At 52.3% G+C, this 26,246-nt stretch overlaps 1 protein-coding gene across 3 annotated transcripts in view; it reads right to left on the bottom strand.

Moving 5' to 3' along the window:
* LOC116419588 (formin-like protein 16) overlaps positions 1 to 26,246 on the bottom strand; it is a 101,312-nt gene that overhangs the window by 26,624 nt on the left and 48,442 nt on the right. For all 3 annotated transcript variants that reach the window (XR_004229836.1, XM_031940452.1, XM_031940450.1), the window contains exon 3: positions 10,885 to 10,989. Coding sequence is in view for 2 of the 3 variants with exons in the window: in XM_031940452.1 (XP_031796312.1) it covers positions 10,885 to 10,989 (105 nt within the window). In the remaining variant the exon portion in view is untranslated. The remainder of the gene's footprint in view (positions 1 to 10,884; positions 10,990 to 26,246) is intronic.

The following is a 26,246-nucleotide window of genomic DNA, read 5'->3' on the forward strand; positions in this document are numbered from 1 at the left end:
TCCTCCGGCGGGGCCTCTCGGAGCACCCACTGAGCGGGAGAGATTAGCAGCCCTCCCCGGAGGGGGACCCCCACCCCTGCTGGCCTGTCAGTTATCCTTCAGCATGATTTGGGTCAGGCTTGGGGGAAAAAGGAAAGGGGGAGGGGGAACTCGGAATTCTGGGGATCTAGAAGCGTTCCAGTGGCTGCGACCCAGGGCTGCTCCCCCTCCCCTGCTGGAGAAGACCAGTGACAGAATATACAGGCAGGATGGAGGGTGATGGGAGCAAAGGCTTATCTGACTCCTTGTGTCGGTGCTGGGGCGGGGGGAAGGGGGGAGAAGGAAGAAAGAAGGGATGCCTGTGCCTGGGTCCAAGGTCAGATTTCTAGAGGGCCCTTAAATCTAATGCTCTTATTTTCTAGGCAAAGAAAGAGAATCAGAGGGGAAAGGAAGAAACATTTTAAGGGCTTATTTACTCTGTCAGGCAGTGTGCTGAGGCTTCAGCCAATATTATCTCACAGATCCCTCAACTCCAAGAACTAAATGCTGTTCTCAGCCCCATTTTGCAGTTGAGGAAACTGAGGCAGGCGAGGAGTAAGTGCTTTGTCCAGGGGCACACGGGAAGGCCTGGGTTTTGAGCGAGGTCATTCGGGTTCCAGGGCAGGTGTATTCTCTGCCGGGCAGCCCAGCAGTGAATCTAGAAGTGACCTCAGAGGCCATCTGTCCAGTGCCTCAATTCTATAAATGGGGACACTGAGGCCCTTAGAGTTTAAGTGACTCGGTCAAAGTCCCGTAGTTAGTAAGGTGAAGAGTTAGAAGTCAGGTCTGGGCCGTGGGACTCTGTTTACCAGTAGTGCTGACCCCTTGCCCAGCAATGACTTGGGATTGGGGATGGGGGGGGGGTTTAAAGCTCATTGCAACATAATCTCCGCTCCTTTCCAAGGCTAACCCTCCTTCTGGGAGAGAAGCCGGCCCAGGGGAAAGAGAAATGGAGCGGAGAGTCCTTAGGATTGGGTGTTAGTCTCAGCCCCTGAACAACGACCTTGAGCACTTCCCAGCCGGCCTGGGCTCCCTTTGCCCCCAAGATTCTGCAACTTCCCCGAGTCTCAGTTTTCTCACCTGCAACTAGGAGGGAGGAGAAGTTCCTTCCTCAGAAGGAAGTCTGTTATTGAGGGCTCTGCACATGGGACCCGTTCCCTGAAGCGCCCTCTGGGACACAGATACCCTAATTATCTCCTTTCTCTGCCGAGCCCGGCACCTTCCTTTCTGCCCACAAGCAGGCCCAGTCTCAGCCTCCTAAAATCTCCAACCGAAACTAGGTTCTCGGGGTCACCTCTGTCCCCAGAGCCAGAGGCTTTCTTGGGCTCCGTCCTGCAGCCTGGGACCCAAAAAGCAGAGCTGGAAGCGGCCTCAGAGGTGATCCAGGCCAGCCCCGGGCCCCCGGGACTCGGCACAAAACCTGTCCCTGTTGCTGTGATTTGGGGATTTTTCCAGAGCTGAAAAGAGCAGTGGGTTCAGAGCCCGAAATCCTGCCTCCGACGCGGTCTAGCTGGGGGATCCTGGGCAAACCCCCGGCCCGGACACGGCTCAGACCTGTCATTTATAAGTGGAGACACCGTTACCTCCAGCAGCTGCCTCACGGGGTGTTTGTGAGGGCCCAAGGAACAAGGCCTTGGCCAGTTCTGGTGGGACGGAGAAATGCCCTTAGACCCACACCGGTCTAATGAGAGGGGCTGGGGAGAGACAGGGAGGAGGGGCCAGACGCTGGGAGAAGGACTCGAGGCAGGCCGGGGCTGGGGGAGGAGGAAGGGCCCCTTCCCTTAGGCACTAACCGCCTGAGAATGAGGCCGGGCCTCGGCTCTCTCCCTGCCCCGTCTGGGGCCCAGCGGCCCTGGGCGGTTCGGGCCCTGCCATCTTGGTACACAGACAGCGTCTCTGGGGAAGCCGGCCCCCTGAGCCCGCGGCACCAGCCGGGACACCTCTGGGACAAGCACCAGGAGCAGATCCAAGGGCCCCGAGCGTGTCCTTGGGATCCTTCCCCCTCCCTCCGTCACCGGGGAACGATCTGGCTCTTTTTGGAACAAGGTCTTTCCAATCTGTCACCTGCTGCCGAGCCCTGGGACGCCCCAGGGAGCTGTCTGGGCTCCGTCCCGAGAGACGCCCAAGACCCCCATCGCCCCCGCTGAGCCAGTGGGACAGACGAGCCCTGGCGAACCCCGCCTGGCCTGGCCCGGAACATAAGGGCCTGCTGCTCTCGGCCCCTTCCGCCTCAAACGTTATCTAAGAGCTGGGACCTTTAACCTGGGTTGGGGGAATTTTAAAACATTTTGATAATTAATTCAATGTCGCCGCCGTTTGGGGGTATTTGGGGGCACACGCCCGCGCGGCTTATCCCTGTGCATTCACAAACCTATTCGGAAAAGGGATCCCCAGGGGTTGCCAGCTGCCACAGGGTCTGAGACACCCAAGGTAAGGAAGCTCCGGCTGAGTGGGGCTCGGTCTGAAAGCCCCCCCCTCCCTGCACACTGCGCTCCCGGGCTGGGCGCACTAACGGGGCGGGGCCGAGGCCTCGAGCGGTCTCAGGCCAGGCAGGGGAAAGCAGCGGGGGCGTCCCCATGACCCAGCGCCCCCGGAGCCGAGACACCCCGGGTGGCGGCTCTGTCAGTCAGGCAGCGGCTCTGGGATCTCCCTAAGGAGGGCGCCCAAGCCAATGTGAGCCGCCCTCTCAATCTGTTCAACCCTCACCCATATCCCACCCCCAGGAGCCCCCCAGAGCTCTAGGGTTGTGGTTCCAGCCGCCATAGGCATTTATTAGGCGCCGATTATATGCCAGGTAACGCGCTAAGCCAGGGACACGAAGAAAAGCAAACCGCAGGCCCTGATCTCGGGGAGCGCACAGCCTAGCGAGGCTGACAACGCTCAGCAACTGCGTCCAAGCAAACCACAACTGGGAAATTGTGAATAATCCTCACGGGAAAGCCTCGGGTGTTCCGGGGGGCTGGGAGGGCGGGATTCTAGCGGGGAGGCAGAGCCTCCCGGCGGGGACAGCCAGGGCTCCCGATCACAGAATGGTTTTGGGGGGGCCTTCCACGTTTTGACCACATGACGGGCCCATATCCTAGTCTGGGGGCACACCCGGCCACCCCCTACTCCACCGTTCCCACGGCGCTCACCTTGATGAGCCGGGGACCTGACTTGCAAACGCTGAAGCTCGGGGTCTCCCGCTGGATCCTGGAGGCAGATGTCAGCGCAGCTCTTCTGGGACCCACGTCGCCAGCGTCCTTCCAGCCGGCCTCCAGCCGCACGCCTGCCTCTCTGCCCTTCCTTGAAGGGCCCACGTTTGAGTCCTGCGTTCCACGATCCACAATCAGACGGCAAGCCTTCAATATGCTGAAGTGTTTCTGATCAGTGCCCGGCACTTCGTAGGCACTAGACAAGTACTTGTTAACTTGACTTTCCAAATTAACCAAATAATTTCGGAGTCCTCTACTTTGGATACCGGTTATCACATAGGTGAATGCTCTAGGTCAATGGGTCTGTGAACTTAAAATTTGGGGGAGAGCTATTTCCGTAGGATTGCTTTCCTTTGTTGTGGCCGCCATTTCCACTTGTGCTGATTTTTCATGATCCCCTTTGGTGTTTTTTTTGGTGTGAAGATACTGAAGATGTTTTCCATTTCTCCAGCCCATTTTACAGATGAGGAAACTGAGGCAAACAGAGTGAAGTGACTTGACCAAGGCTGAAGTTTTGAACTCATGGAGACATCTTCCCGACTGGGCACAATGGTTCCACCCGTCAGTCTGTGTTCCTTTGCACTCCTTTCTATTAAAAACAAGGGGCTCACAGATGTCACCAGGCAGACGGCCCAAGGGGTCCGGCAAACACAAGCTGCAGGCCCTGGACCAGGGGACCCGGCTCCCACAGGAGACAGTGGATCCCCGATGTCACAGAGGAGGATGGTCTCCATGAGCTCCTGCCTGGAGCAGAGACTGGAGGCGGGCCCTGCGCACCTGCCGGGGGCCCAGGCCGGGGAGCAGAGCCGCTTTTCTGCACTGATGGGGAAGCTCCGAGGGTGAATCCCTGACCAGCCTGCCAGATGGGAAGCAATGGCGGCTCCTCTGCCCTCCCGCGCATCCCTCCCTCCCCCTCCATTTTTAACCCGTTTGGAAGATGATCCAGCTCGTGCTCTCTCTGTGCATCAAACGGCGCATCGCAGAAACGCCGACAGAGCCGGGAGTTAGGAGGACCGCGTCTGACTGAGCAGCGGCGGCCACGGGTATCGTCTGAACTTCGTGGCTGTCGCCGCGGCGCCCCCCACCCTGACGGCCCAGCCAGATGCGCCGCACAGATGGGACCGGCTCAGACGCTTCCGGCAGGACCCGGGAAAACCACGACCTGCTTCCATTTTGTTCCCTCCCGCTCGCTTTCCTCCTCGCTGCCGGGGATTCGATGGACGGAGGGTTTAACGTGGCAGTTCCACAGATGCTCCTGCAGTAGAAATCAGTTCTTTCTCTTTTCCTCGAGGAGGGTGGATGTATTTTTTTAAACAAAAGATTCTTCAGATCCCTCTGCAGGGAGACTCCATTATCATTTTCAGCTGATCCTGTGCAGATAAGGAAGTCATTGATCACGTCAGCCCCTGCCCGGCTCTGATATCTGATGGGAGGAAGAGGATTGCTTCTCATTGATCCAACCTGAAGGGGCTGGAGGACTTGCGCGCTTGTGGATTGCCTTAAGAAACATCCTGCTGGTTACAAAATGGAGCCTCTCGGCTCCCCATAGGATGCTTCAGTGATTCCTCCCTCCCCCAGAGCAGCCATATCACTGCAAGGGATGGATGCAAGGGGTGACTGATCATTCTCGGGCTGTTCCTTTTCCCATCGGTCCAGGGAAGGCCGAGATGCGTTCCCCCACCTCTAACCTAACCCAGATCCCATCAGAGAACAAACCCGGTCCCAGGGATGCTAAAAGTTCTCAAATCTCTGCTCTCACGGTGCTCACAGCCAAGAGACCAGTACGAGGCAGAGTCCCCAGGAGAGGGACTGTAGGCTTCAAGAGGTCCTCTCACCTTCCCTTCTGGGCAGAGAGCGATCTGTCCCCACACCAAAGGCGAGGACTGGGGCGGAGGAGAAATCTCTACAAGGAACCAGTCCCACATCTACAAACCCACTCAGGATGGAAAGCTATAGCAAGATTTACATCCGGGCCTTCTGGAGAACCCATCCTGCCTCTTGGGTGAATCATTCAAAAATACTCACTGAATAAATAGAGAATCTATTGGCCCCGCCCTGCACCGGGCAGTCGGCCTTGGGGGACAGCGGGGACTCTGAGGAGGATGTTACTGAACGGCTCCAGGGGGTGAAGGTGGGGGAAGCGAGGGGCTCCTCCCGGACCACCTCAGTTTGCACAAGCTCTTGTTGGGGCCCCTGGCAGAGCCCTGCAGACCTCCTCCCTTGCTCCAGAATGCCCGGGCTCTGGAGAAAGTGGCAGAAGCAGGATCTGTTCAGACTGAAAGCGTGAGCTCCTTCTCCATCACGGCTGGAATGATAAGAGCCCGTGAGCATTGCCCAAGGAGGAGGGATGGTGTTGGAAGAGAAAAGATAATCTTTCATTTGACTTGGGGGATGATGGGAAAAGGGGGCTCCAAAAAGAGTCTAATGGCAGTTCTTAACAAGATAGAGGATTCATCTTGGAAAAAATCAGGGGCAGCAGGAACCAGAACAGCAGAAGCAGCTGCTCGCATCCTGTCTCACCAACGAGGACCTGCGGGACTTTGGACAACTCAGCGCCTCAGTGTCCTCACTGACAACATTAGGGAGGAGCAGAGGATCTTTAAACTCATTCTTGGCTCTACGTTTATAACGGCCAAGACACTGCAAGAGGCGCGTGACCCCAGCTGGCTGGGAGACGATCCCCCCAAGTCCCTTCTGGCTGCAGATCTCTGATCCTCGGATCGTCTGGGCTGGCTCTTGGGGGCGTTTCATCCCGGTGTCGGACTTTCTACAGTATTTTTCATGCTTGACTGCACCCCTGCCTGAAGGCCTGGACCATGTCTCACAGACATATCATTTCTCCCTCTGTACTAAGCACTGAACTCGGAACCGAGCACAGTGACTGCATGACAGATTTTGGTGAAACCAAATAAAAAAGGATAATAAAGAAATTCAGAGAGAAATTCCCCCCAGACCAGTGACTGGACCAGTCGGGAATTCTAGATCAGCACCCAGAGACAGGCGCAAGTCCTTCCGCCCTGATTCCATGAGAGCCTCCATTTCAGGGAATTAACTGGGAAAAAATCGCTCTGATCAGGAGATGCCTAATTGTAGCAAACTCCTACACAAAACAGCGGAGGAATTGTGCAAGTGTGCGAGTGTGTGATTGTGTAAGTGTGTGTGTGAGTATGAGTGTGTGTGTGTGTGTGTGTGTGTGTGTCTGTGAGTGTGTCCTCCTGCACACACTCAGCCTAGGCCTTTGACAAGTGGTCTGAGGAATGGACTTCCCAACCCGCTCCTGGCTCTCCCCCCTTTCTCCCTCGTCTCCTGGCTCCCGCAACATTCAATCTATTTGTGAGGCCGGCCTGTCTGCTGACCCAGAGGCCCGAGGCTGGCTCGGAATTTTAACAACATCTCCTGTCTCTGGTACAGCTGATCCTGGTCCCTGATCAGGAGCCGCCCCTGCCAAGGAGAGAGTGACCTTTCTGCTAGGACTCAGCGCGGGCCTGGGCAGGGATGGGGAGCTTCAGGACGGACTTCAGGAAATGGCGAACGGGGAGAGAACCGGGGAGGGGGGATCCCGACACGTGCAACAAGGAGCACATTATGTCCAGGGACAATCTGGGCACATTTCTTTACAGCTGCAGGGTCTCCTCCAAGGAGCTTAAGGCATCAAAAGATATTGAACCTGGGTCTGTGGGCGTCCCCCTGGGAATATGGGAAAGCAAAAAGGTATTAAAAGGTGGCAAGGGACGGTTTAGAAAGGTTAAAAGAAAAAGGAAATAGAACAAGAGTCCTTCAACAATGAGACTCAATTTGGTCACCTGCCCATCATAATCTCTTCCTTCCTCTCTCCCTCCTCCCTTTCTTTCTTTCTTTCTCTCTCTTTCTTTCTTTATCTTTCTTCATTCCTCCTTTCCTCCTTCCTTCCTTCCTTCCTTCCTTCCTTCCTTCCTTCCTTCCTTCCTTCCTTCCTTCCTTCCTTCCTTCCTTCCTTCCTTCCTTCCTTCCTTCCTTCTTCTCTCCCTCCCTCCCTTCCTTCTCTCCCTCCCTTCCTTCTTTCCTGTGCCTGTATCCTGACCTATGATTTCACTTGTATAGGAAACCCTTGGTATGGAAACTGTTCTCTTCCAATACAGATGGGCATGTAGCCTTTTAGTCTTTTATTGTTGTATCCAAAGTCCCTAGAAAGTACTACTAATTTACCACACACACACACACAGACACACACACTCACACACATACACACAACCTAAAAATGCTTAGGGGCAACAGGATGGTGCAATGGATGGGGCCATGCCAGAGTCAGGAAAACCTGAGTTCGAGTCTGACTTTAGATGCTTATTAGCTGCCTGACCTGATGCAAGTCATTTAGTATCTGGGTGAGTGGGCAAGTCACTTCACCCCGTCTGCCTCAGTTTCCTCATTTGTAAAGTGAGCTGGAGAAGGAAAGACAAACCATTCCAGTACCTTTGCCAAGAAAACCTAAATGGGGTCGTGAAGAATCAGACACCAACTGAAAGGAGTGAGCAACAGCAGCCGAGTCGGTAAATGCTTTCTCTTCAGAAGACGTCTCGTTTGCCTGATTTAGAGATGGAGCCTGAGAGAGGCTCACTGCCACGCCCAGGGTCCCCCAGCTAGTCTGGGGCAGAGCTGGGATCGGGACCGGGATCTTCGGTATATTCTGTGCTGTGGCTGCCCCCTAGGACAGCCCGGCCCTGCCTCTCCCCAATCAAGCCTTTCTTACATCCTGGGAGCTCATTTACATACATTATCTCCCACGAGCCTCACAGCTGGGAGTGGGGAAGGTGTCTAAGCCGAGACTCCAGGAAGGATGAAGGGGGAGAGGGGGAGGAAGGGGGAGCAGTGCTGAGATGATTGAGTTTGTCAGAAAAATCTGAATCTGAACCTTGCGGCAAACACTTACCAGCTGTGAAACCATGTGAAAGTCACTCAACTCCTCTCAGACTCAGTTTCCCCATCTGTAAAATGGGGACAATAACCCCCCCACCACTTTACAGGATCATTGCAAGGATCAGATAAGACCAGATTCACAAGTATTTTATCAACACTAAAGTGCTACATAAATACTAGCAGTTTCCTCCCCCTCTTCTTCCTCCTCCTCTTCCTCCTCCCCCTCTTCCTCCTCCCCCTTTTCCTCCTGCTCCTCCGCCTCCTCTTCCTTCATGATTACAAGACAAACCCAGAGCTACATCTGCCACAGTTTCAGCGCCGCTGCAGGGGTAGGGGGGGAGGCAAATCTAAGGCTTCGGCGGCAGGAGAGGGAGGCGGACCCCGGCTGGCAAAGGCTGCTGAAAACTCCGGGGCTGCACCATAAGATATCATGAAGGCCCTAAGTGAGTGTAGCCAGGGTCGGAGCAGGGGAGGCCTCCTTCCCGAGGAGCGCGGGGCCCAGATATCACAGTGTGGGGGCTTCCAGAGCCCCAGCAGCAGCTGCGGGGGATCTGCAGGGCTCCATGAGGGGAGACAGGGAAGTGAGCAAGGACTGCGTGGTGACGGAGGCAGGGAGGGCCTTCCGTGCCTCTGAGAATGGCCGCCACCGAGAGCTGTGTCCGACCTTTGCAGTGCTAATGAAAAGTAACCTTTGATGAGTCTTTTCTCTAAAACGGGCACCGTGGCGAGCAGCTTGTGGAGAAATGCTGGGATCTGCAGGAGGACAAGTGGGGGTGGGCTGGGGAGGACAATGAGCAACCTGAGCTCTCCGGCCTGGGACCGGCCCGGCTCGGGGGACCCGGGTGGTGGGAGACGTGTCGGGACCTTGGCGACAGAGCCCAGGGTTTGGGTTCCCCCCGCAGGGAGGTAAAAGCCGGGAGATCAAGGGGCCCCTTCTCCATCTGAGGGGGTCCCGGTCGCCCAGAGCCTCCTGCCCTCTCTCAGCAACACCCAGGGTTCAGGGGGCCATGTTCCCCCCCAAAGCCCCTGAAGTGTCGCTGAGCTGGCTGGGAGAACTTCGCAACTAGGGAACACGCAGGATGAACGTGAACCACACGGCCCCGACCAAGCTCTAACCACCTCTTAGAGGGCACCAGACCCACCCTGGCACCTGCTGCCGCCCGTGGGCTACGGGGCCGGGCTTCTGGCTCACCCCTTGCCAGCCTGCAGGAAAGACTACACAGCCCGGAAAGAGGCTGCAGCCAGACTGTGGCGGGTTCTGAATGTCGGGTGGGAGACGCTGCGTTTCGTCCCAGAAGCAGAGGCTGGAGGCAGACTCGGTGGCGGCGGGGGTAACCCTTGACCTCTGAGCACTGACCAGGGCCCGGCCTGGGACTCCTGAAGGGAGTTTCCCCATCCACAACCTCTGCATCCACGACACCATAGATTCCCGGTCCTGGCCTAGTGAGATCAGGAGTCACCAGAACTCCTTGAGCAGGGCAGTGATGGCCAGCTCTGGGGGAGCCAAGTGGGGAAGGCGGAGAGCTTTCATTGACGGCCTGGGAGGTCACAGCCCGAGCGCGTACATCCCAGGTGCCCCCCGAGCCCCCACCTCATCCCCACATCTTCCCACTGTGTGGACAAAGTCAAGGTGAAACCCAACTGAAAGAAGGCCGGGGCAAGACCCCGCCGGCCGTGCCCCGGCTCCCCCCTGACCCGGGCCAGGGCAGGGGGTGACCAGAGGAAGCCCAGCTTCCTCTTTAAGACAGGACCAGCTCAGGCTTTCCCAAGCCAGTCAAGGGCAGCCCGGAGCCTTCCTTCCTGTTCTGATGAGCCAGAGTCCGACGAGGTCCACCCGCCTTTGCTAACCTGGGGTCGGTGACACTGAGAGCAACGACTGACGCTCCACAACCCGCAGAAGTTCACAAGGCGCCTCACGGACATTTAACTCTTTGTTTTTGTTTGGGAAGGGCCGGCACCAGGGGGACGAGTCCCAAACAAAGTCCAGAACGCTCAGCACATCCTTCCTGGGCACTCACTCCTTCAGCCTCCCCCACGGGGCGCCCGCCCATGCCCTGGCAGCAGCGCCAGGGCAAGGGGAGGGACGTCACTGCTCTGCCCTGGCTCTCTCCTGTACTTCCGGCTGCCGGCTTCCCCGGTACCTCGGACGGAGCCTGCGCACACCGAACAGCCTCAGTCCCAGAGAACGGCAGAGTCTGGTCTGCCTGGAGGATCCAGCCCGACTGACCCTGGAACAGCCTCCAGCACCTTCTGACTAACAGCTCCCTTAACTCCCAAGCTGGCTCCCGAAACCGGGGCGCCCACCGAAGGGGGGAGGGTTCCGGGGGGGGGGTGCTCACTCCCCGCCAGGGTCCCATCTGATGCACACTCACGCTGACAAACTGTCCCACCCGGCGAAGGCCTCAGAGCTGGGGGGAGGGAGCCGGGGGGTCTGAGTATCTGCCTCTGCCTCATGAATAGCAGCTAATAGTGGGACGGGGATAAAAACTGGTGCGTTCCGTGCAGGGCCAGCACTTGGTAATGTGCAGGCTCTGTTTTTATTTCAGGGAGGATAAAGGCGCACATTTTATGCTGAAAACAAATGTTAAAAATTAATTATAAAGAAGACACCAGAGGGCCCAGAGCAGCATGTTCACTGGGTGACTGATTAAATGCCCAATTCATTTGGACTGGTATAAACCCAATCTGCTGGAAGGGGGCCAAAAACATTTGCCAAAGTCCACAGAGACTCTCCAAGAAAACGATCTGGTGCCAGGGAATGAGAGGGAATGGTGCTCACCGCTGCTGCCCTCGGCGGCCGCAAGCTCTGGACGGGCCTCGAGAAGCTGCGCGAGGAGGGCCTCTGGTCCGGCTCCCCGGTGACCGCGGCTCCGCGTCTTGCAACCTGGATGTGATGGGTAAAAAATAAGCGTTACCGTTGTAAAGCACTTTATTATTATCATTATTATTTTTTTACATACTGCTTTTCTTTGCTCTCAGAACCAGCTTTGTGAGGAAGGCACATGGGGGAGTTAAGGCCACAAGAATTTCCTTGATTTTCCCACAGTCACAAATGGCTGAGATGGGGCTGAACCTCAGCATCTGGGCTGGCTCCCGCTCTACCACACCGGGCTATTTTTTAAAGTTTCGCTGCCTTTTTTTTTGTTTTTCATTTCCCAGTCACTCCCTCACACAACCATCTTGCAGAAACCTATTTCTTCCTCCCTGAGGCTGCCCTGTGCTGGGAGAGTTGAGCAGCAAAGGCCGGGAAGGCTGGGGGCAGCGGGGCGGCCTCGGGGACTCTGTTCGCAGGCTTCTTCCAGGCCCCTCAACGTGTGCTCTCAGGACAAGCTATTCACGGGCACACTTTCTGGCATCAACAATCCCTCCGAGTGCCCGCAGTTTGCGAGACGATGCGCCGTTTCCTGGTCCCGCAAGCTGCCGAGGTGGAGGACGGCCAAGTGCTCCACTTAAAAGACACGTGTGGAGACACCCTCGCCATCCTCCCGGGCTTGGCGGTCGCTGAGAGACAGCGGGGCGGCGGGCGGCGAGGAGCCTTTGCTGAGGGCCGTGGGTACATTCAGACAGAACAATGGGCCGGGTCACTTATAGGACTGAACAAACTGTGCCTTTGTCAGGGACGCGGACAAAAGGGGAATGGAAGGAGGCCTTGCCCTCAAGAAGCTTGCATTCTAAGGGGAGGAGACAATTTAGGCTTAGTTTCTATAATTCTCTCTTCTTTCTTTCTTTGTTTCTGGCTGAGGCAACTGGGAGTAAGTGATTCACCCAGGGTCACAGTGTCTGAGGCCAGATTTGAACTCGGGTCCTCCTGACTTCAGGGCCGGCTCTATCCGCTGCGCCACCAGCTGCCCCTATAATCCTCTCTTTATCCCTTTCTCTTCCAGTCGAACTGGCCCATCAGCTGTTGCTCATACACAGCATTCTCTCTCTAGCCCCCAACTTTTGCAAAGGCAGAGTTCTCATCTCTGCTTCTGAGAATACCTAGCCTGGCATTGAAAGCACTATGCAGGTGCGAGAAGACTTTTCTTAGGACCCCTGACTGGGCTTGTTCCCTCATAATTGTTTTGCAGGACTCTGTGCATATATATTTAATGTATCCCTATAAAGGTTGCATGCCACCGGGAGTGAGTTAGCCCCTTACCAGCAAGGATAATTTCATTTTTGGTGTTTTGTCTCCCTAACACTAAATACTGTGCTCGGCACAAAGTAGGCGTTTAATAAATGCTTATATAAATGAATCAAACGCAGCATTGCTTTCACAGATTCACAGAATGAAGAATTAGGAGGGATCCTAGAAATTTACTATAAGCTCTTCATTTTAAAGATGAGGGAACAGAAACAGAGGAAGTGATTGTCCGGGTTGCAAGGATGGAATCTGTGCATTTATTACCTTGGCCCCTTCCAAGGTGGAGCCAGTATCTTGATATCCCTAAAGCACAGATCTGACTGTGCTATCTATTCCCCCGTTCATTAAAAACAATAAACAAAAAAATAAAAAAACTCCTCTTAAAGTCCCTAACAATCTTCTGCTGCTGGTCTTTCCTGGCAGATTACACACGATCCTCTTGTTTCTCACCAAAGTGGTCCATTTGCTGTTACCTGAAACAACAAGCCATCCTCTGCCTCTGCTTTGGAATAACTGCCTTCCTTGTGTCTGAACCTCAAGCTTTTTTCAGGGCTCAAGATGTCTCTCCTGATTCTGCCAACTTTGAACCCCTCGCTGCTTCTCTCCTCCAGCAAAAATGAATTTCTATTTGGTGATAGTGCATCCTAGACTAGATTTGGTATCAGGAAAACATGAGGTCAAAATCCCTTTTTAGGCACTTAAGAACTTTTTTTAGCCTCAGTTTTCTCATAGTAAAATCAGTAAAATAGCTCTCCCTTGGGTTATTGTGAGGATCAAATGATATAATATATGCAAGTCTAAATTTACTATAAAAATTTGAGTTTGTTAGTGTTTTTGTATTTGTTGATATGCTGTCTACTAACCCCATCCCTCTATAGAATAATTTTGTTTTTTATCCCTCTAGTATGTATCTAGCACATAGTAGGTACTTAATAAATCTTTGTTGAATTGTATTTATACCTCTTCCAGTACTCTGTAAACAGTAGGAGCCTAATACAAGTTGTGTTGAATTTGAAAAGTACCAGACCTTGGTCCATTCCATCTGCCCTCCTACTTACAAAGTCCCGTACAGGGGAGAAATGTGCAGGTAGAGAATATAGGGAGTCGGCTCTGCACCAGGTCGGGGCCAGCCAACCTGGCCGGGAATGGAAATGGATATGCTGGGGATGAGTTCTTTTTGTACTTAGGCTTTTGTATTTAGGAAGGGGAGAAGGGCAGGTCCCCTCTTTGTCAAGGCCTTCCAGGAAGGTCTCACAACAGCTTTGGGGATTCCTTCCAGTATTTGAAAACCTTTTAATATAAGATTTTCTCACTGCGTGATTCCGAACTCCATCTGTTATAGACCCACTGAATAAGAGACCCAAAGAAACCTGGCTGGGAGGGCTAAAGCTCCTTGTCCACTGTAGAATTCCACTCCACCTGTGCATTACAGCCATAATCGAAATCATCATTGAGCCAAATCTTCTCTAGCCTGAATCATCCCTTATCTCTTACCAGCAAATGCCTGCTGACTCTTATTAGGGTTCATTCTTTTCCTGGTCTTTCTTGTTATGCTGAAAATTGTTCCTGGGCGGCTGGATGGCGCAGTGGGTAGAGCACTAGCCCTGAAGTCAGGGGGATCTAAGTTCAAATCTGACCTCAGACACTTAATACTTCCTGGTTGTGTGACCCTGGGAAAGTCACTTAACCCCAATTGCCTCAGCAAAAGGAAAAAAGTTCCGTTGAGAGGGAGGACTAGAAGGTTGGGCATTATGACCAAGAGAGGACAGAATTGTCCCCTAGAAGGAGACAAGATGAAGGCCAAGAAAGCAGATTTATTAGGACAAATGACTATCTACCTTCACCTTTCCCTCTCCGTTGATCTGGAATTCAGGCTATTTTTATCCCCATTTTACAGCTGAGGAAACTGAGGCTGAGAAGTTTAGTTACTTATCTCAGGTCACATAGGTCTGAGGTAGGATCAAATGTAGGATGTCTTGATCCCAAGCCCAACGGTCTGTTTACTGCACCACCCAGCTGCCTTGGGACTCCCTCCCAACGCTAAATGTTCTCCCAAGCCGCTTGCTGGTATCTTTATAACTAAAGCATCTCTCCCAGTTCATCACTTTAAAATTACCCTCTTTGGCTCCGGGGGCCAGAGTTAAAGATGGTCTGGCCGGCCCTGCAGGCTCCACCCAGCTCCAAGCAAGGCTGGTCCCAGCAGGCTTTCTCCTGGTCCACGGGGGCCTGCTCAGCCTGTGTGTTCCCTCCAATCTGTCCTCTTAGCTCATATTTTTTCCCACCCATCTGCCTGAATCTGACAGCTCTCTCCCACTCCTCCCCTGCACACGATCCGCGTTCTCCGTCTCCCCTGAGAGGCCTGAGAAAGCCCTAGCAGAGGTGACAAGACGGGCGGAAGTGAGACTTCTCGGCCTCCCCTAGGCCCGATCTCGCCTGGAAGCCAAATGACCAGAGCCAAGGTCTAATTAGGTCCTGGATCCTGCTTAGCTTCTCGGCAAGGTTCAATATGGGATCAATTGTCAGTGACGGGGAAGCCTCTGAGTGCCGGCTCCTTGGTCACCGGGAAGGAACTGGCCGTCCTGCAGGATTAAAGCCGACAAGAGCCCAGAGGAAAGCAGGCTGCAGGGCTGACTGAATGGAGGATCATGGGAGCTGGAGGTGGATGTGGAGAGAAGAATTTGGAGCAATTTTATTTTTCACACCATATTAAAAAGCAGGATGAGCCAGCAATGACTTATATAAAAACTAGACAGAGCCCTTGAAGTGGACTTAATTTGGATTCTTTTTTCTGAGGGGGTTGGTGGTAAAACTAGTTGAATTCTAGAGCTCTTCTGATTCCTTAGCAGCTCGAGAATTACTGGTCATTTCAGGTGAGCTAAATTCAGAGGGAAGATCTCCAAAAGCAAAGAGGCAGTGGGGGATCGGCACTGTGGCCTTCTTTCTCCTTTGAGTAAAGAGCAGAAATATCTCCTTTTCCTGAAGAATTACTTCTGACTGTATTGTAATTTCTACCTTACTAAGTGACTGATGGGATTGGACAGCCTAGAAAATGGAGGCAGGTAAGTGGTATAATGGTCCTGGAATTAGGAGGACCCAAGTTGAAATCCAGCCTCAGACATCTGCTAGCAGTGAGACTCTGAGCAAGTCACTCGACTACTGTCTATTTTTTTTTAATCTGCAGAAGGGGGATAATAATGGCATGTACCTTACAAGGTTGTTATAGGGAAAGAATGAGGAAATATTTGTAAAGCATTTTGCAAACCAAAAGCGATCTATAAATGTAGTGTGCTGGGCTATAGTAAAGAAAAGCTAAATATAAATCCCACTCTGATTCTTATTGGCCATGTGACCCTGGACAAGTCAAATAACCTCTGAGCCCCAGGCAACTGGCCAGGACTAGTTTTTTTTCTTTTTAATACATATTGTCACGTTTCTATGCTGCACAAGAAAAATCAGAGCAAAAGGAGAAAAAAATAAGAAAGAAAAAAAGCAAGCAAACAAACAACAAAAAAGGTGATAATACTATGTTATGATCCACATTCAGTCCCCATAATCCCCTCTCTGGAAGCAGATGGCTCTCTCCATCCCAAGTCCATTGGAACTGGTCTGAAACATCTCATTACTGAAGAGAGCCATGATTATCACATAGTTTTCTGTTGCCGTGTACAATAATCTCCTGCTCCTGCTCATTTCCCTCAGTATCAGTTCGTGTAAGTCTCCCCAGGCCTCTCTGAAATCCTCCTGCTGGTCGTTTCTTACAGAACAATAATATTCCATAACATGCATATACCACAGTTTATTCAGCCATTCTCCAACTGATGGGCATCCACTCAGTTTCCAATTTCTGCCACAAACATTTTCTGTACATGTGGGTCCCTTTCCCTCCTTTGAGATCTCTTGGGGATACAGGCCCAATAGAAACACTGCTGGATCAAAGGGTTTGCACAGTTTGATAGTCCTTTGGACATAGTTCTTTCTACATTGCTCTCCAGAATGGTGGGATCATTTTACAACTCCACCAACAATGTATCAGTGTCCCAGTTTTCCCACATCCCCTCCAACATCCGCCATTATCTTATTCTGTCATCTTAGCCAATCTGGCAGGTGCATAGTGGTACCTTAGGGTTGCCTTAATTTGCATTTCTCTAATCAAGGACTGTTCTTAACACGAATCTGTGAATCCTTAAAAATTTTGATAAATGAATTTCAATATAATTGATTTTCTTTGTAATCCTCTGAATTTTATAGCTCTAAAAACATGATTCTGAGGAGCTCAGTGGGCCCAACCCGACATCAGTCCAAAGCATTTTAGGTGTCATCGAGTCCAAGTGTCTCATTTTAAACAGAAGGAGACTGAAGCTGGGCTTATTGACTGCGAGAGATGGGCTGCAATCTGCATTAGTGGAGGTAGTTCTGTAAATCAAGAATTTCTCAACGCGGGGGTCCCTGTCCCTCTCTGGTCACGTATTAAGCAGATGAATGCCTCACAGGAGTTATCCAGAGCCCAGGCTACTTCCTGCTTATGGATCTGAGCATCAGAACCCAACGCAGCTTCGAAGAGTTGCCTCAGTGATGCAAGACATTCTCCACACATATATTAACATTATATAAGAACTCCCAAGAGATGTGTCTCTGTTGACAATGTTGTTCAGTCATTTGCTGACTTCTGGCACCGAGTGAGGAGTTAACCAAGGGGACATATGTTTGCCTGCAAGTGTTCAGAGTGTCCCAGTGCCACAGCAGATGTCCTGCCCAGAGTTCACACCAAAGGATTCCCTCTTGAGGGAGAGTCTCAGAACCATCAGTTATCTTGTACTAAATGCTCCGAGACAAAGAACCCTACATGAATTACACAGTGCTACAGAAGCCCTCGTTCCACCACCCACACTAGAAAAACAAAGTGGATGAAAATGCCAACTGCCCAGGTGAAAGGCAGCCCCCCTCAGCTGATCTCTCATCCGGGTCTCTCAGGCAGGCACTGAGGGGGAGCAATGGGCCAGGCCCAGAACAAGGGAGAAGGGTTTGAGGTGGGCCCCTTTTTCGGACTTAAAAGGCTGATGAAGTGATCCTCTTCATTCTGATCTTCAGCAGGTTACTCACTCTCACTGCGTTTTCTATGTTACATCTCCCTCACTTATATCCAGTCAGTTGCCAGGTCTTATTGCTGCCGCCCTGTGTCCTTCTCTGTCCCCTCAGTCCACCCCTTAGGACAGATTCTCCACCACTTCTATGGGGTTGCCCGCCTAACTGGACTCCCCACTTCATCTCTGTGGTCTAATCCATCCTTTACGCTGCTACTTTTCCCTAGCCCAGCCCAGAGCCTTCCCTCTGAAATTTACTCCTTAGACATTCGCATATATACCAAACTATTTGCATTTTGTCTCCTCTATTAGACTGTGAGCTCTTTGAGGGAAGAGACTGTTTTTGCCTTTCTTTATAACCCTAGAGCTTAGCACAGAGTCTGACACACAGTAGGTGCTTCATAAATGTTTGTTGATTGAACAACTGATATTAAAAGTAGCAGGGAGGAGCCCCTGATGTCCTGGATGACTATTCTACATCAAATTTAAATCTTTGCAAATTTAGAAATGAAAAGTACCCCAGTGCTCATCAAATAGAATACTTTTATAGATGGAAAAAAAAAAAGAAGTCCAGAGAGATTCAGGGAGTAGTGAGCAGAAGGGGGATGTGATTCTTGACTCCCAATCCAATACTCTTTCATTACGCTAACAAATCTCCCGGAAAAAGACACAAGGAAAAAAAGCTCAATGGCAGATAACTCAGGGATCATGGATGGAATGGAGGAGTATTCACACAGGTGGGGCTCTATCTCCCTCAAAGTATCAGAGTGGGAAGTTTGTGCCTTTTCTAGGTTTTATTCCAGATATGCAAGATGTGGGAAGAAAATAAAAATTACCCAATAAAACCATTTGTCTTCTTCCCCACACCAAACTTGTTTTTATGTCTCCTTTCAGGAGGCTGGAGAGACCCCTTCGTCATCCTCGAGCCGCCACGAAGTGAGGGCCCCCAGCAGCCCAGCCATATCTGAGAAATATAGTGAGCCTCCTTTGGATCTTATCCTAATTTGTCAAAACTAGGAAGCCAAACATTCCTCCGGGGAACAGACGCTGACAGCCATGACGCGTGTCCCCCCCCAATGATTGTCCCCGTTCCTTTCTAAAAACTCACCATTTTACAAGATAGCTCGTTAGCCAGTGAATGAAGATGCTGAACTTTCGCAGATGCTTGAAGGGGAGTCGTGCCATGTTTCATGGACTGGAGAGCTGGAAGGACTCTTAAAAGCCATGGAGTCTAACCCGGCCCTCCCAGAGGTGAGGGGACAGAAGCTACGAGAATGATGGGTAATTAATTTCCTTGCTCATTGTTTCAGTGTGAGTGAAAAAATAGCACTTCAGATTCAGTCCCAAACTGTTTACGTCACGCCCACCTACGATGTAGACCATAATCCCACCGATAACAGACAATGTTGGGAAACTCAACCCATGTGTTTGTGGATTGAGATGAGAAATTCGCCCTTTCTACAACCCTGGAGCATTTCCTTTTGGATTAACATGATTTCATGCAAACATACTGAGGTTCCACTAATTATCAGCACCTGACAATATAATCAATCAATATTTATTTATGAGGCACCTACTTAAATTTGCATTGGGATCCAAAATAAGGTCCGCCCTCAAACAGCTTACTTCTAGGGCCAATCCCCACCCAATCCATGACTTTCCGGGTGAGCAGTCACAGCCATTAGATCGCTGGCTCATGGTCACACAATCAGTCAGAGCCTGATTCCACCAGGGCACCTGGTGATGTTAGAATGGGGTAGAATCCTACCCACTTAAATTGGCGCCCATCTTCCAGGCTGGGATTCATTCCCTCCCCTCAAGATAAAGGAAGATTCTCCTCTTCCTCAAACCATAAAGAAATACGAAGGAAAAGGATTTCTAGTTCTGATTCATCACTGAAATGCAAGGGAACGTTCCCATCTGCACGTCTGTACATCCACCCAGCAGGGCTCTTAGTGACGGAATCTAAAGGAGACGAAGTACAAGGGGAGAGGGCTGTTTACACGAGGAGGGCCCAACAACTTATCCCTCTTGCCCCATCTGTCATATTTAATGCCAAAATCTAATAATGTTATTGCTGGCCCTAGCTCCAGGGGGCCTATAATTTAATGTAAGTACTCCCTTTCCTCCCTCGTCCCATCCCACGTCAACTGGGTCCTTGTGCCGTCTCTCTCTCCGCCTCCATTGTGTTTCTAAATTAGAAAACCCAATGTCGCTTCCCTCTGATATGAAATACACTCAAGGTCAATGTAAAATAATAAAGCAATTAACTTCCCAGTCAATTGCCGGAGAGTGGGAGAAACACAGCACTTGAGCAAGCGGTTAAAGAGGGCAGCCGGCGTCCATGACTGACATCCCCTCGTTCCCGAACAAAATGATAAATGCGGCTCCCGAGTCTCCTGTCAAAGGAGCGACGAGGGAAGCGAGGGCCGTCCTTCTCTTCTCGGATGCTGCCAGAGGGCCAAAGGAAGGAGTTTTTTGTGTCTCTGGGTGCCTGGGCTGCCTATTCATGTCTTAGGTCTACAGTTACCGAAAAAAAACAAAAAACAAAAAAAAAACAACAACCCCCAAACAACCTCCCTTTTCCCCAAGGGTTCTAAGAAAAACAAGTTTAATCTCTGATTTTTGTTTCAGACGTGTCCTATTCTTTGGACCCCGTTTGTAATCTTGGCAAAGATACTAGAATGGTTTGCCATTTCCTTTTCCAGCTCAGTTTACAGATGGGAAAACTAATTTTTCAGGGGGAGGTGATTATTATGTTTCCACTAAATAACAGTAATCGTATTCATTGTTTAAATATATTATTTTTATAGTTGATTTAAAATGATGTGACTTTTTAAAAATCTCAGTGCCTGGCACATAGTAGGTGCTTAATTCAACCACATAGTGGTTGAATGAATAATTAATAACTTCTGCAGATATTAATCTGGGAAGAGGAGGAGAAGGAGGAGGAGAAAGAAAATGGCAGTTTTTAAACGGGTGGTTCTACTCTAAAAACGTTTCCCAATTTGATTTTTTTAAATGGATTTTAATCTATGCAGAGCCTCCCACTGAAGCATATATAAGAGATTTCTTTCCTAGATTTCTGCATATCGCACTTAGCATAAATCATGATCACGGCAGGCCCAGGAAAATGAAAGACTTGACTTTTCTGGCTCCCGGGCAGAGACAAAGCAGCTCCCGAAGGCTGTAAGTCACACAGGAATGGAGGATCTCCCCGGAGGAGAGAGTGTAGACCATTGGAACACCGTGACTTACCCTTACTTCTGTTCCATTCTGTTATTCCAGCTTGCTAAATGCACTGCTGAATTAGGAGAAGTATCGCCCACTTAACCCTGCGGCTTCCATGTTCCCTGAGCTTACAATCAGTTCTAGCATTGAGCACAGTATGTGGAACTTAGTAGGTGCTTAATAAATGTCTATTGGTTGATTTCTAAAACAAAGATGTCAAGCACTTGCCCATTCGGGCCTATTTCTAGAACCGTTCCCAACCACATTAAACTGTTCTTGGTGAATATTTTACAAAATAAATAAAAATCCAGTAGAGAAGAGACAATGTTAGCATGTGTGCTCTTGGAATAGGGATGCGGCCCGCATCGGATGCTCCGCTCCCATGGAAGCTGTCCCTGCTTTCTTTAAATAGGTCTCGAGTACTGAGGGATGGGCAGGAATGGCTGCATTTGTGTCTTGTGACCCCAGTGCCCAGCTCTTAATGGGGTCTCAACAGGCACTGCACAACACAAGGAACCCAAGCACCCTCACCCGGACTGAGAGATTCTGAGGCGGCGGCAGCAGAACGGGCTTAGGGGCGGCTCCTGGATGGCGTTTGGCGAAGGAGAGGGCGTCCTTGGAGCAGGAGGGACAGTCTGCTCTGAGCCCCCTCTCCTTTCAGGGGCTGGTGGGACCAGGCCCTTAATCCCCTGGCAGATACTTCTCCCATCTCAGGCCCGTGGGGGGCCCCCAGCTGCCTCCTGGGGGGACCCTGTGGGCCACAACCGGCTCTTCCCCATGGCTTTTCAGGCAGACCTCACAGATAATACCCAGGCTGAAGATGCTGGGAGTGGGACCAGCCACGATGAGCGAACTACTTCTATTTCTGACCAGGGACTAATCTAGTTGTCGTCTGTGTGTGGTCAGAGAGGGAAGGCTCCTGGGGCAGAGAGGGAAAAAATACTACCACGTGCACCGATGCCTGCCTGGGTCGTGAGTAAATGGGAAACAAATTGGGCTTTTGGACACGCTGCCCTTAAAGGCTCAGGCGGGCTCGTTCGCCTCTTCCGGTGACTCATTGGAGTGACTGTGCTTTTTCTCTAAAACGCCTTTGATCTGTCATTGACGTTTTTGTCAATGAGCTGGTGGGCCCGAGGTGCCTGGGCACAAAGCTGGGACCCCCTCCCTCACGAGCAGAACCGAACCCACCCGGCGGGTTCAAAGGGAACGGCTTCGGTGACTCATCCTGCCGGCGAGTTTTCTGGTGTTTCCTGTCTCGCTGCTTTAAAATGGTCGCCATTGTTAGCGTTACGGGCTGGCTCCCTCTCCCTCCCCGGGCCAGTAGCACGGGCCCAGAGCCGATCCAGCTGCGCCAATGGGGGCCCATACGCCAAAGAGGGAAAGACTTTTAGTACCTAGTGATGTTGGGCCCACGGGCCTGTAAAATGAACAAGTTAGACTGAACAGGTTTCATGCCCCTAAGATCTTGGGGTCCGGGGTTCCCCCCTCTGCTTGATGAGCTGATCAGGAGGTAGGGCTTTGGAAGCACTTCTTCCTCCGAGAGTACCGGGCAGCCCGCAGGTGCCTTGGGCACCTCCCATTGAGCCTAAGAGCCAGAGGCTGCCTCAGGGAAAGTTGGGGCTTTGGAGCCCAGTCTGGGAGAGTCCTGGGGGTGGCTGTCAGTGAGTGTGGTTCTGTATGTGCACTGTGATTGGGGGGGTCCCCCAGGATCCATACAGAAATTGTAAATGGCTGATTTGGGAGCCAGAATATAGTCAGGAAGCCCTTAAGACTTAGGACACCTCTAAGGTGACAGAGAAAAGGAGTGGAGTTATGGAAGTAAGGGCAGAGGAATAAACTGAAGGGTTTCGCGTCAAGAACCCTCTGATCTTGGGGCATAAGATCAGATCTTAGGGGCATAAACAAGAGTTGGGAGAAGCCATCTAGTCTAACCTGTTCATTTTACAGGTAAGGAAACTGAGGCCCACGGGGCCCAACATCATGTAGGTATTAAAAGTCTTTCCCTCTTTGGCATATGTGCCCCCATGGGTGCTGCTGGATCAGCTTTGGGTCTGGGTTTCTGCTTCTGAAACGGGACTGGATTTCTCAGGGCACTTCTGGGTTTACAAAGCATTCTCCCTCCAGCCGCCTTGTGAGCCAGGGAGTGCAGGGGTGATGATTGCTTTCAAGGGCTACAGAGCTATGACTGTCTATGGTCACTGAGTAAGATTTCCTCAAGCCTGGCCCCAAATTTAGGGCCATTAGTCATTGTCAACTGAAGAATCAATGAACATTTATTAACCCCCAACTGTGTGCTAAGAATTGTACTGGGCACCCAAGTTACAGGCGAGATGGATCCTGCCCACAGGAGTCACACAGTGTGTGTGTCAGGGAGAGTGAGAGTTTCGGTGTGAAGGGGAAGAATCAATGAGCATTTATTAATCCCCAACTGTATGCTAAGAATTGTACTGGGTACCCAAGTTACAGGCGAGATGGATCCTGCCCGCAGGAGTCACACAGTGTGTGTGTCAGGGAGAGTGAGAGTTTCGGTGTGAAGGGGAAGAATCAATGAGCATTTATTAATCCCCAACTGTATGCTAAGAATTGTACTGGGCACCCAAGTTACAGGCGAGATGGGTCCTGCCCGCAGGAGTCACACAGTGTGTGTGTTGGGGAGGGGGAGAGTTTCGGTGTGAAGGGGAAGAATCAATGAGCATTTATTAATCCCCAACTGTATGCTAAGAATTGTACTGGGTACCCAAGTTACAGGCGAGATGGATCCTGCCCACAGGAGTCACACAGTGTGTGTGTTGGGGAGAGTGAGCGTGTGGGGGTGAAGGGAAGCTTTTGGGAGTGTCCCCAAAGTCTCAGGGAATTTTAAAGTTTAAGTAGCTTAAAACTAAATTAAGGTGATTAGGAAAGCCTGGAATTATGCAGAAATGATTTGGGGAAGAAGGGGTTTTGCTTTTTTTCTGCTAATTGGCGTATGAATAACAGAGAGGGAGTATGGAAGGGCATATAATGAGCTGACCTGGGAGGAAGAACTTTTGGGGTTTGAATCTCACCCCCCAAACATCCTCGCTGTGAGATTTGGGGCAGGTGGCTTTGGATGGGAACTCTAGGCCCCGAATTCCCGAACAATTGTGGTGCTCATTGCCAGGCCCCAAGGTGGAAGGTACCAGAATAAAACAAGAACAGTTGGGAAAACCTGCAAAGATTTGCCTGAGCTGGGACTAAGGAGGCCGAGCAGAAGGACAGACAGACACCCACAGTAAGAGGGAGGAGTAATCACAAGGTCAGTAAAGCCCCCCCCAAAGGGGGTCCCCCTTTGGGCGGGGGTCTGGGGGCAGGCGGATGTTCAGGGGCCATGTCACCCTATCAGATGGGGGCCTGTATGGGCTGCTTTAACTTCCCTGCTGGTCTCTGTTAAAGAGAGGAAGAGGAGGATTTCTGGAACTGACTGCTACCAAAACAAGAGGAAGCTCGCCTTAGACAAGAGAAGGGAACCTGGGGAAAGGGCAGGGGACCAGGGGGCCCAACCTTCGCGTGGCCTGGACCTCGTCGTCAGGCTGGGAGGCTTCTGGGCCCTTCTGGGAACCACGGTTTTAACTGGCGAAAACACATGGAAGTGTAAGGGAGCCAGTTAGTCCCCCTGAAATAGAGTTCCCGAAGTGCTTTGTTAAACTCCAAGTTTATGGCCCCTGCTCTAGGAGGAGGAACCGGGGAGAGGAAGCCACAGTCTGAAGCCCATCTGGGAGGAGGGCACGTCATCAAACATTCACTAAGCACCTACTATGTGCCAGGCACTGTGCTGGGGAGACCAAAAAGGCCTGAAGCATTAACCTGTCTGGGGAACTGGAGGAAAAACCCGAGGAGTGAGGGAAGGGAAGAAGAGAAGCCCCCCCCCCCCTCCGGGGGTGGGGGATGAGGAGGGTCAGGAAGGGAGAGAAATGGGGCAGGATGATTTTGGGCTCAGAACAAGGGTTAGAGAGGTCCCCGTGAGAGGCCCGTGGACAACTGAAAGTAGAGATCCAGGGAGGACCCGGGGGCTGAGGCTCGTGGGAGAGGGGGAGACAAAGCCCATTCTCCATCAGTGAGTTAGAGGAGACTCTGGTGGGCTGAGACCAAGGCACCCACTCCGTCCTGGCATTTCTGCCTTCTTATCTTAGCCCGCCTCATAGCCTGCCCCTCCCCCTGCCCCCTGAGGGTGAGGAGCAAAAAGCCCCCAAGGTTCACAGAGACCTGGAGGGGGAGTGAGGAGAATGGGGTCAGGGAAGCCCTTTTTGAGGGGAGAGTCCAGAGCACAGATTCATGGCTCTGCGACCGACAGGCTGTGAGACCATTTCCTTCTGCACAGACCGCTGACACGGCTTCCATGCCCCCCCCTCCCGGAGGCCTGACCCCGCAGTGCCTCCTCTCAGCCCGGCCGGCCGGCTGCCCCAGGAGACTCAGCCATGCCCCCTGCCCCGTGCTGCCCCCCCCCCCCAGCTTTCACTTCACTCCAGCTGGCTCTCCCCAGCCCGTCCACCAGCTGTGGGGGTCCCACCCTGTATTTCCTGACTTTTGTGCCCCCCCATGTCTGGCACACAGTAGGTGGTCACCAAACACCTGGTGAACAGAAAAAAACCATTCCCTGGCTCCTTACCCCGGCGGCGGCCTCTCAGGCTCCAGCGTCAGGGAGCTTCCTAAGTGCGGTGCCCCAGGAGTTAGGGGCCCAAGCACAGGCCGGGCTGGGCGGGAGGGACTCCCTGCCCCGTCCAGGTCCAGGAACCTTAATCGGTCACACATGCAACAGCCCCTCCCCCTGTGCTAACAGGGTGTGGGATCTGGGGGGGGGGGTGTAGACACGGGACCAGCCCGAGCTCGTTTTAACAAGGTAAAAGTTCCTGACTGAGACACACCCAAACGCAGCCCAGGAGGGCATTTAACCCCTCACCAAACCGGGCTCCTCCCCCCTCCACAAACTTCTCACTTTGTTAGCCAGCCCGGGACCCCTGCCCACGATCCCTGCCCGGGACCCCTGCCCGCGGCTCCCTTCCTCTGCACCCCTCAGCCCCGGCGCCCACGTGGGACCCGGGAGCAGCCCCGCTCTCACACACACTTTCTGGTGCTTCCGTTACGGGGAGACCCCCGAGAGCCTTCAAACATCCCGGCCACCCGGAAGCTCAGGAACCCAAAGTTCCTCCGGAGCCAGAGAAAGTTACTCAAACAGGGGCGGCCGGGTGGGGCAGTGGTTAGAGCGGCGGCCCTGGAGTCAGGAGGACCTGAGTTCAAATCTGACTCAGACACTTAACACTTCCTGCTGTGGGACCCTGGGCAAGTCACTGAACCCCAACTGCCTCAGGGGGGAAAAAGTTAAACAACAGGCTTCCAGGGTGGCCAACGGCATCCAGCACTTGTGGAAGCAGGTCCTTCTCCTCTGGATAACGGGAAGGATGCTGCATGTGACCCTGGCAGGTCGCCCACTCCCTGGGTCTGGCCCTGGGGCCCTGGGGACCTCAGAGAGGGCCGACCCTAACACGAGCTTTTTAATAATGAAAAAACAGAAGCTAGAAAACCTGCAGTCACGCGGCTAGTTAAAGGAACCCCGGGCACTGACCCCAAATCCAGCCAGCGCTACTAAGGATCGCAGCTAACATAGGAACAGCAAGAAACCCCCTCTATACGGCACTTTAAGGCTTACAAAGCTCTCAGTAAATGCCCTGTACGATCCTCACAACCCTG

The sequence above is a fragment of the Sarcophilus harrisii genome, chromosome 5 (genome assembly GCF_902635505.1).
Source record: "Sarcophilus harrisii chromosome 5, mSarHar1.11, whole genome shotgun sequence".
In the NCBI taxonomy this organism is placed as follows: Eukaryota; Metazoa; Chordata; class Mammalia; order Dasyuromorphia; family Dasyuridae; genus Sarcophilus; species Sarcophilus harrisii.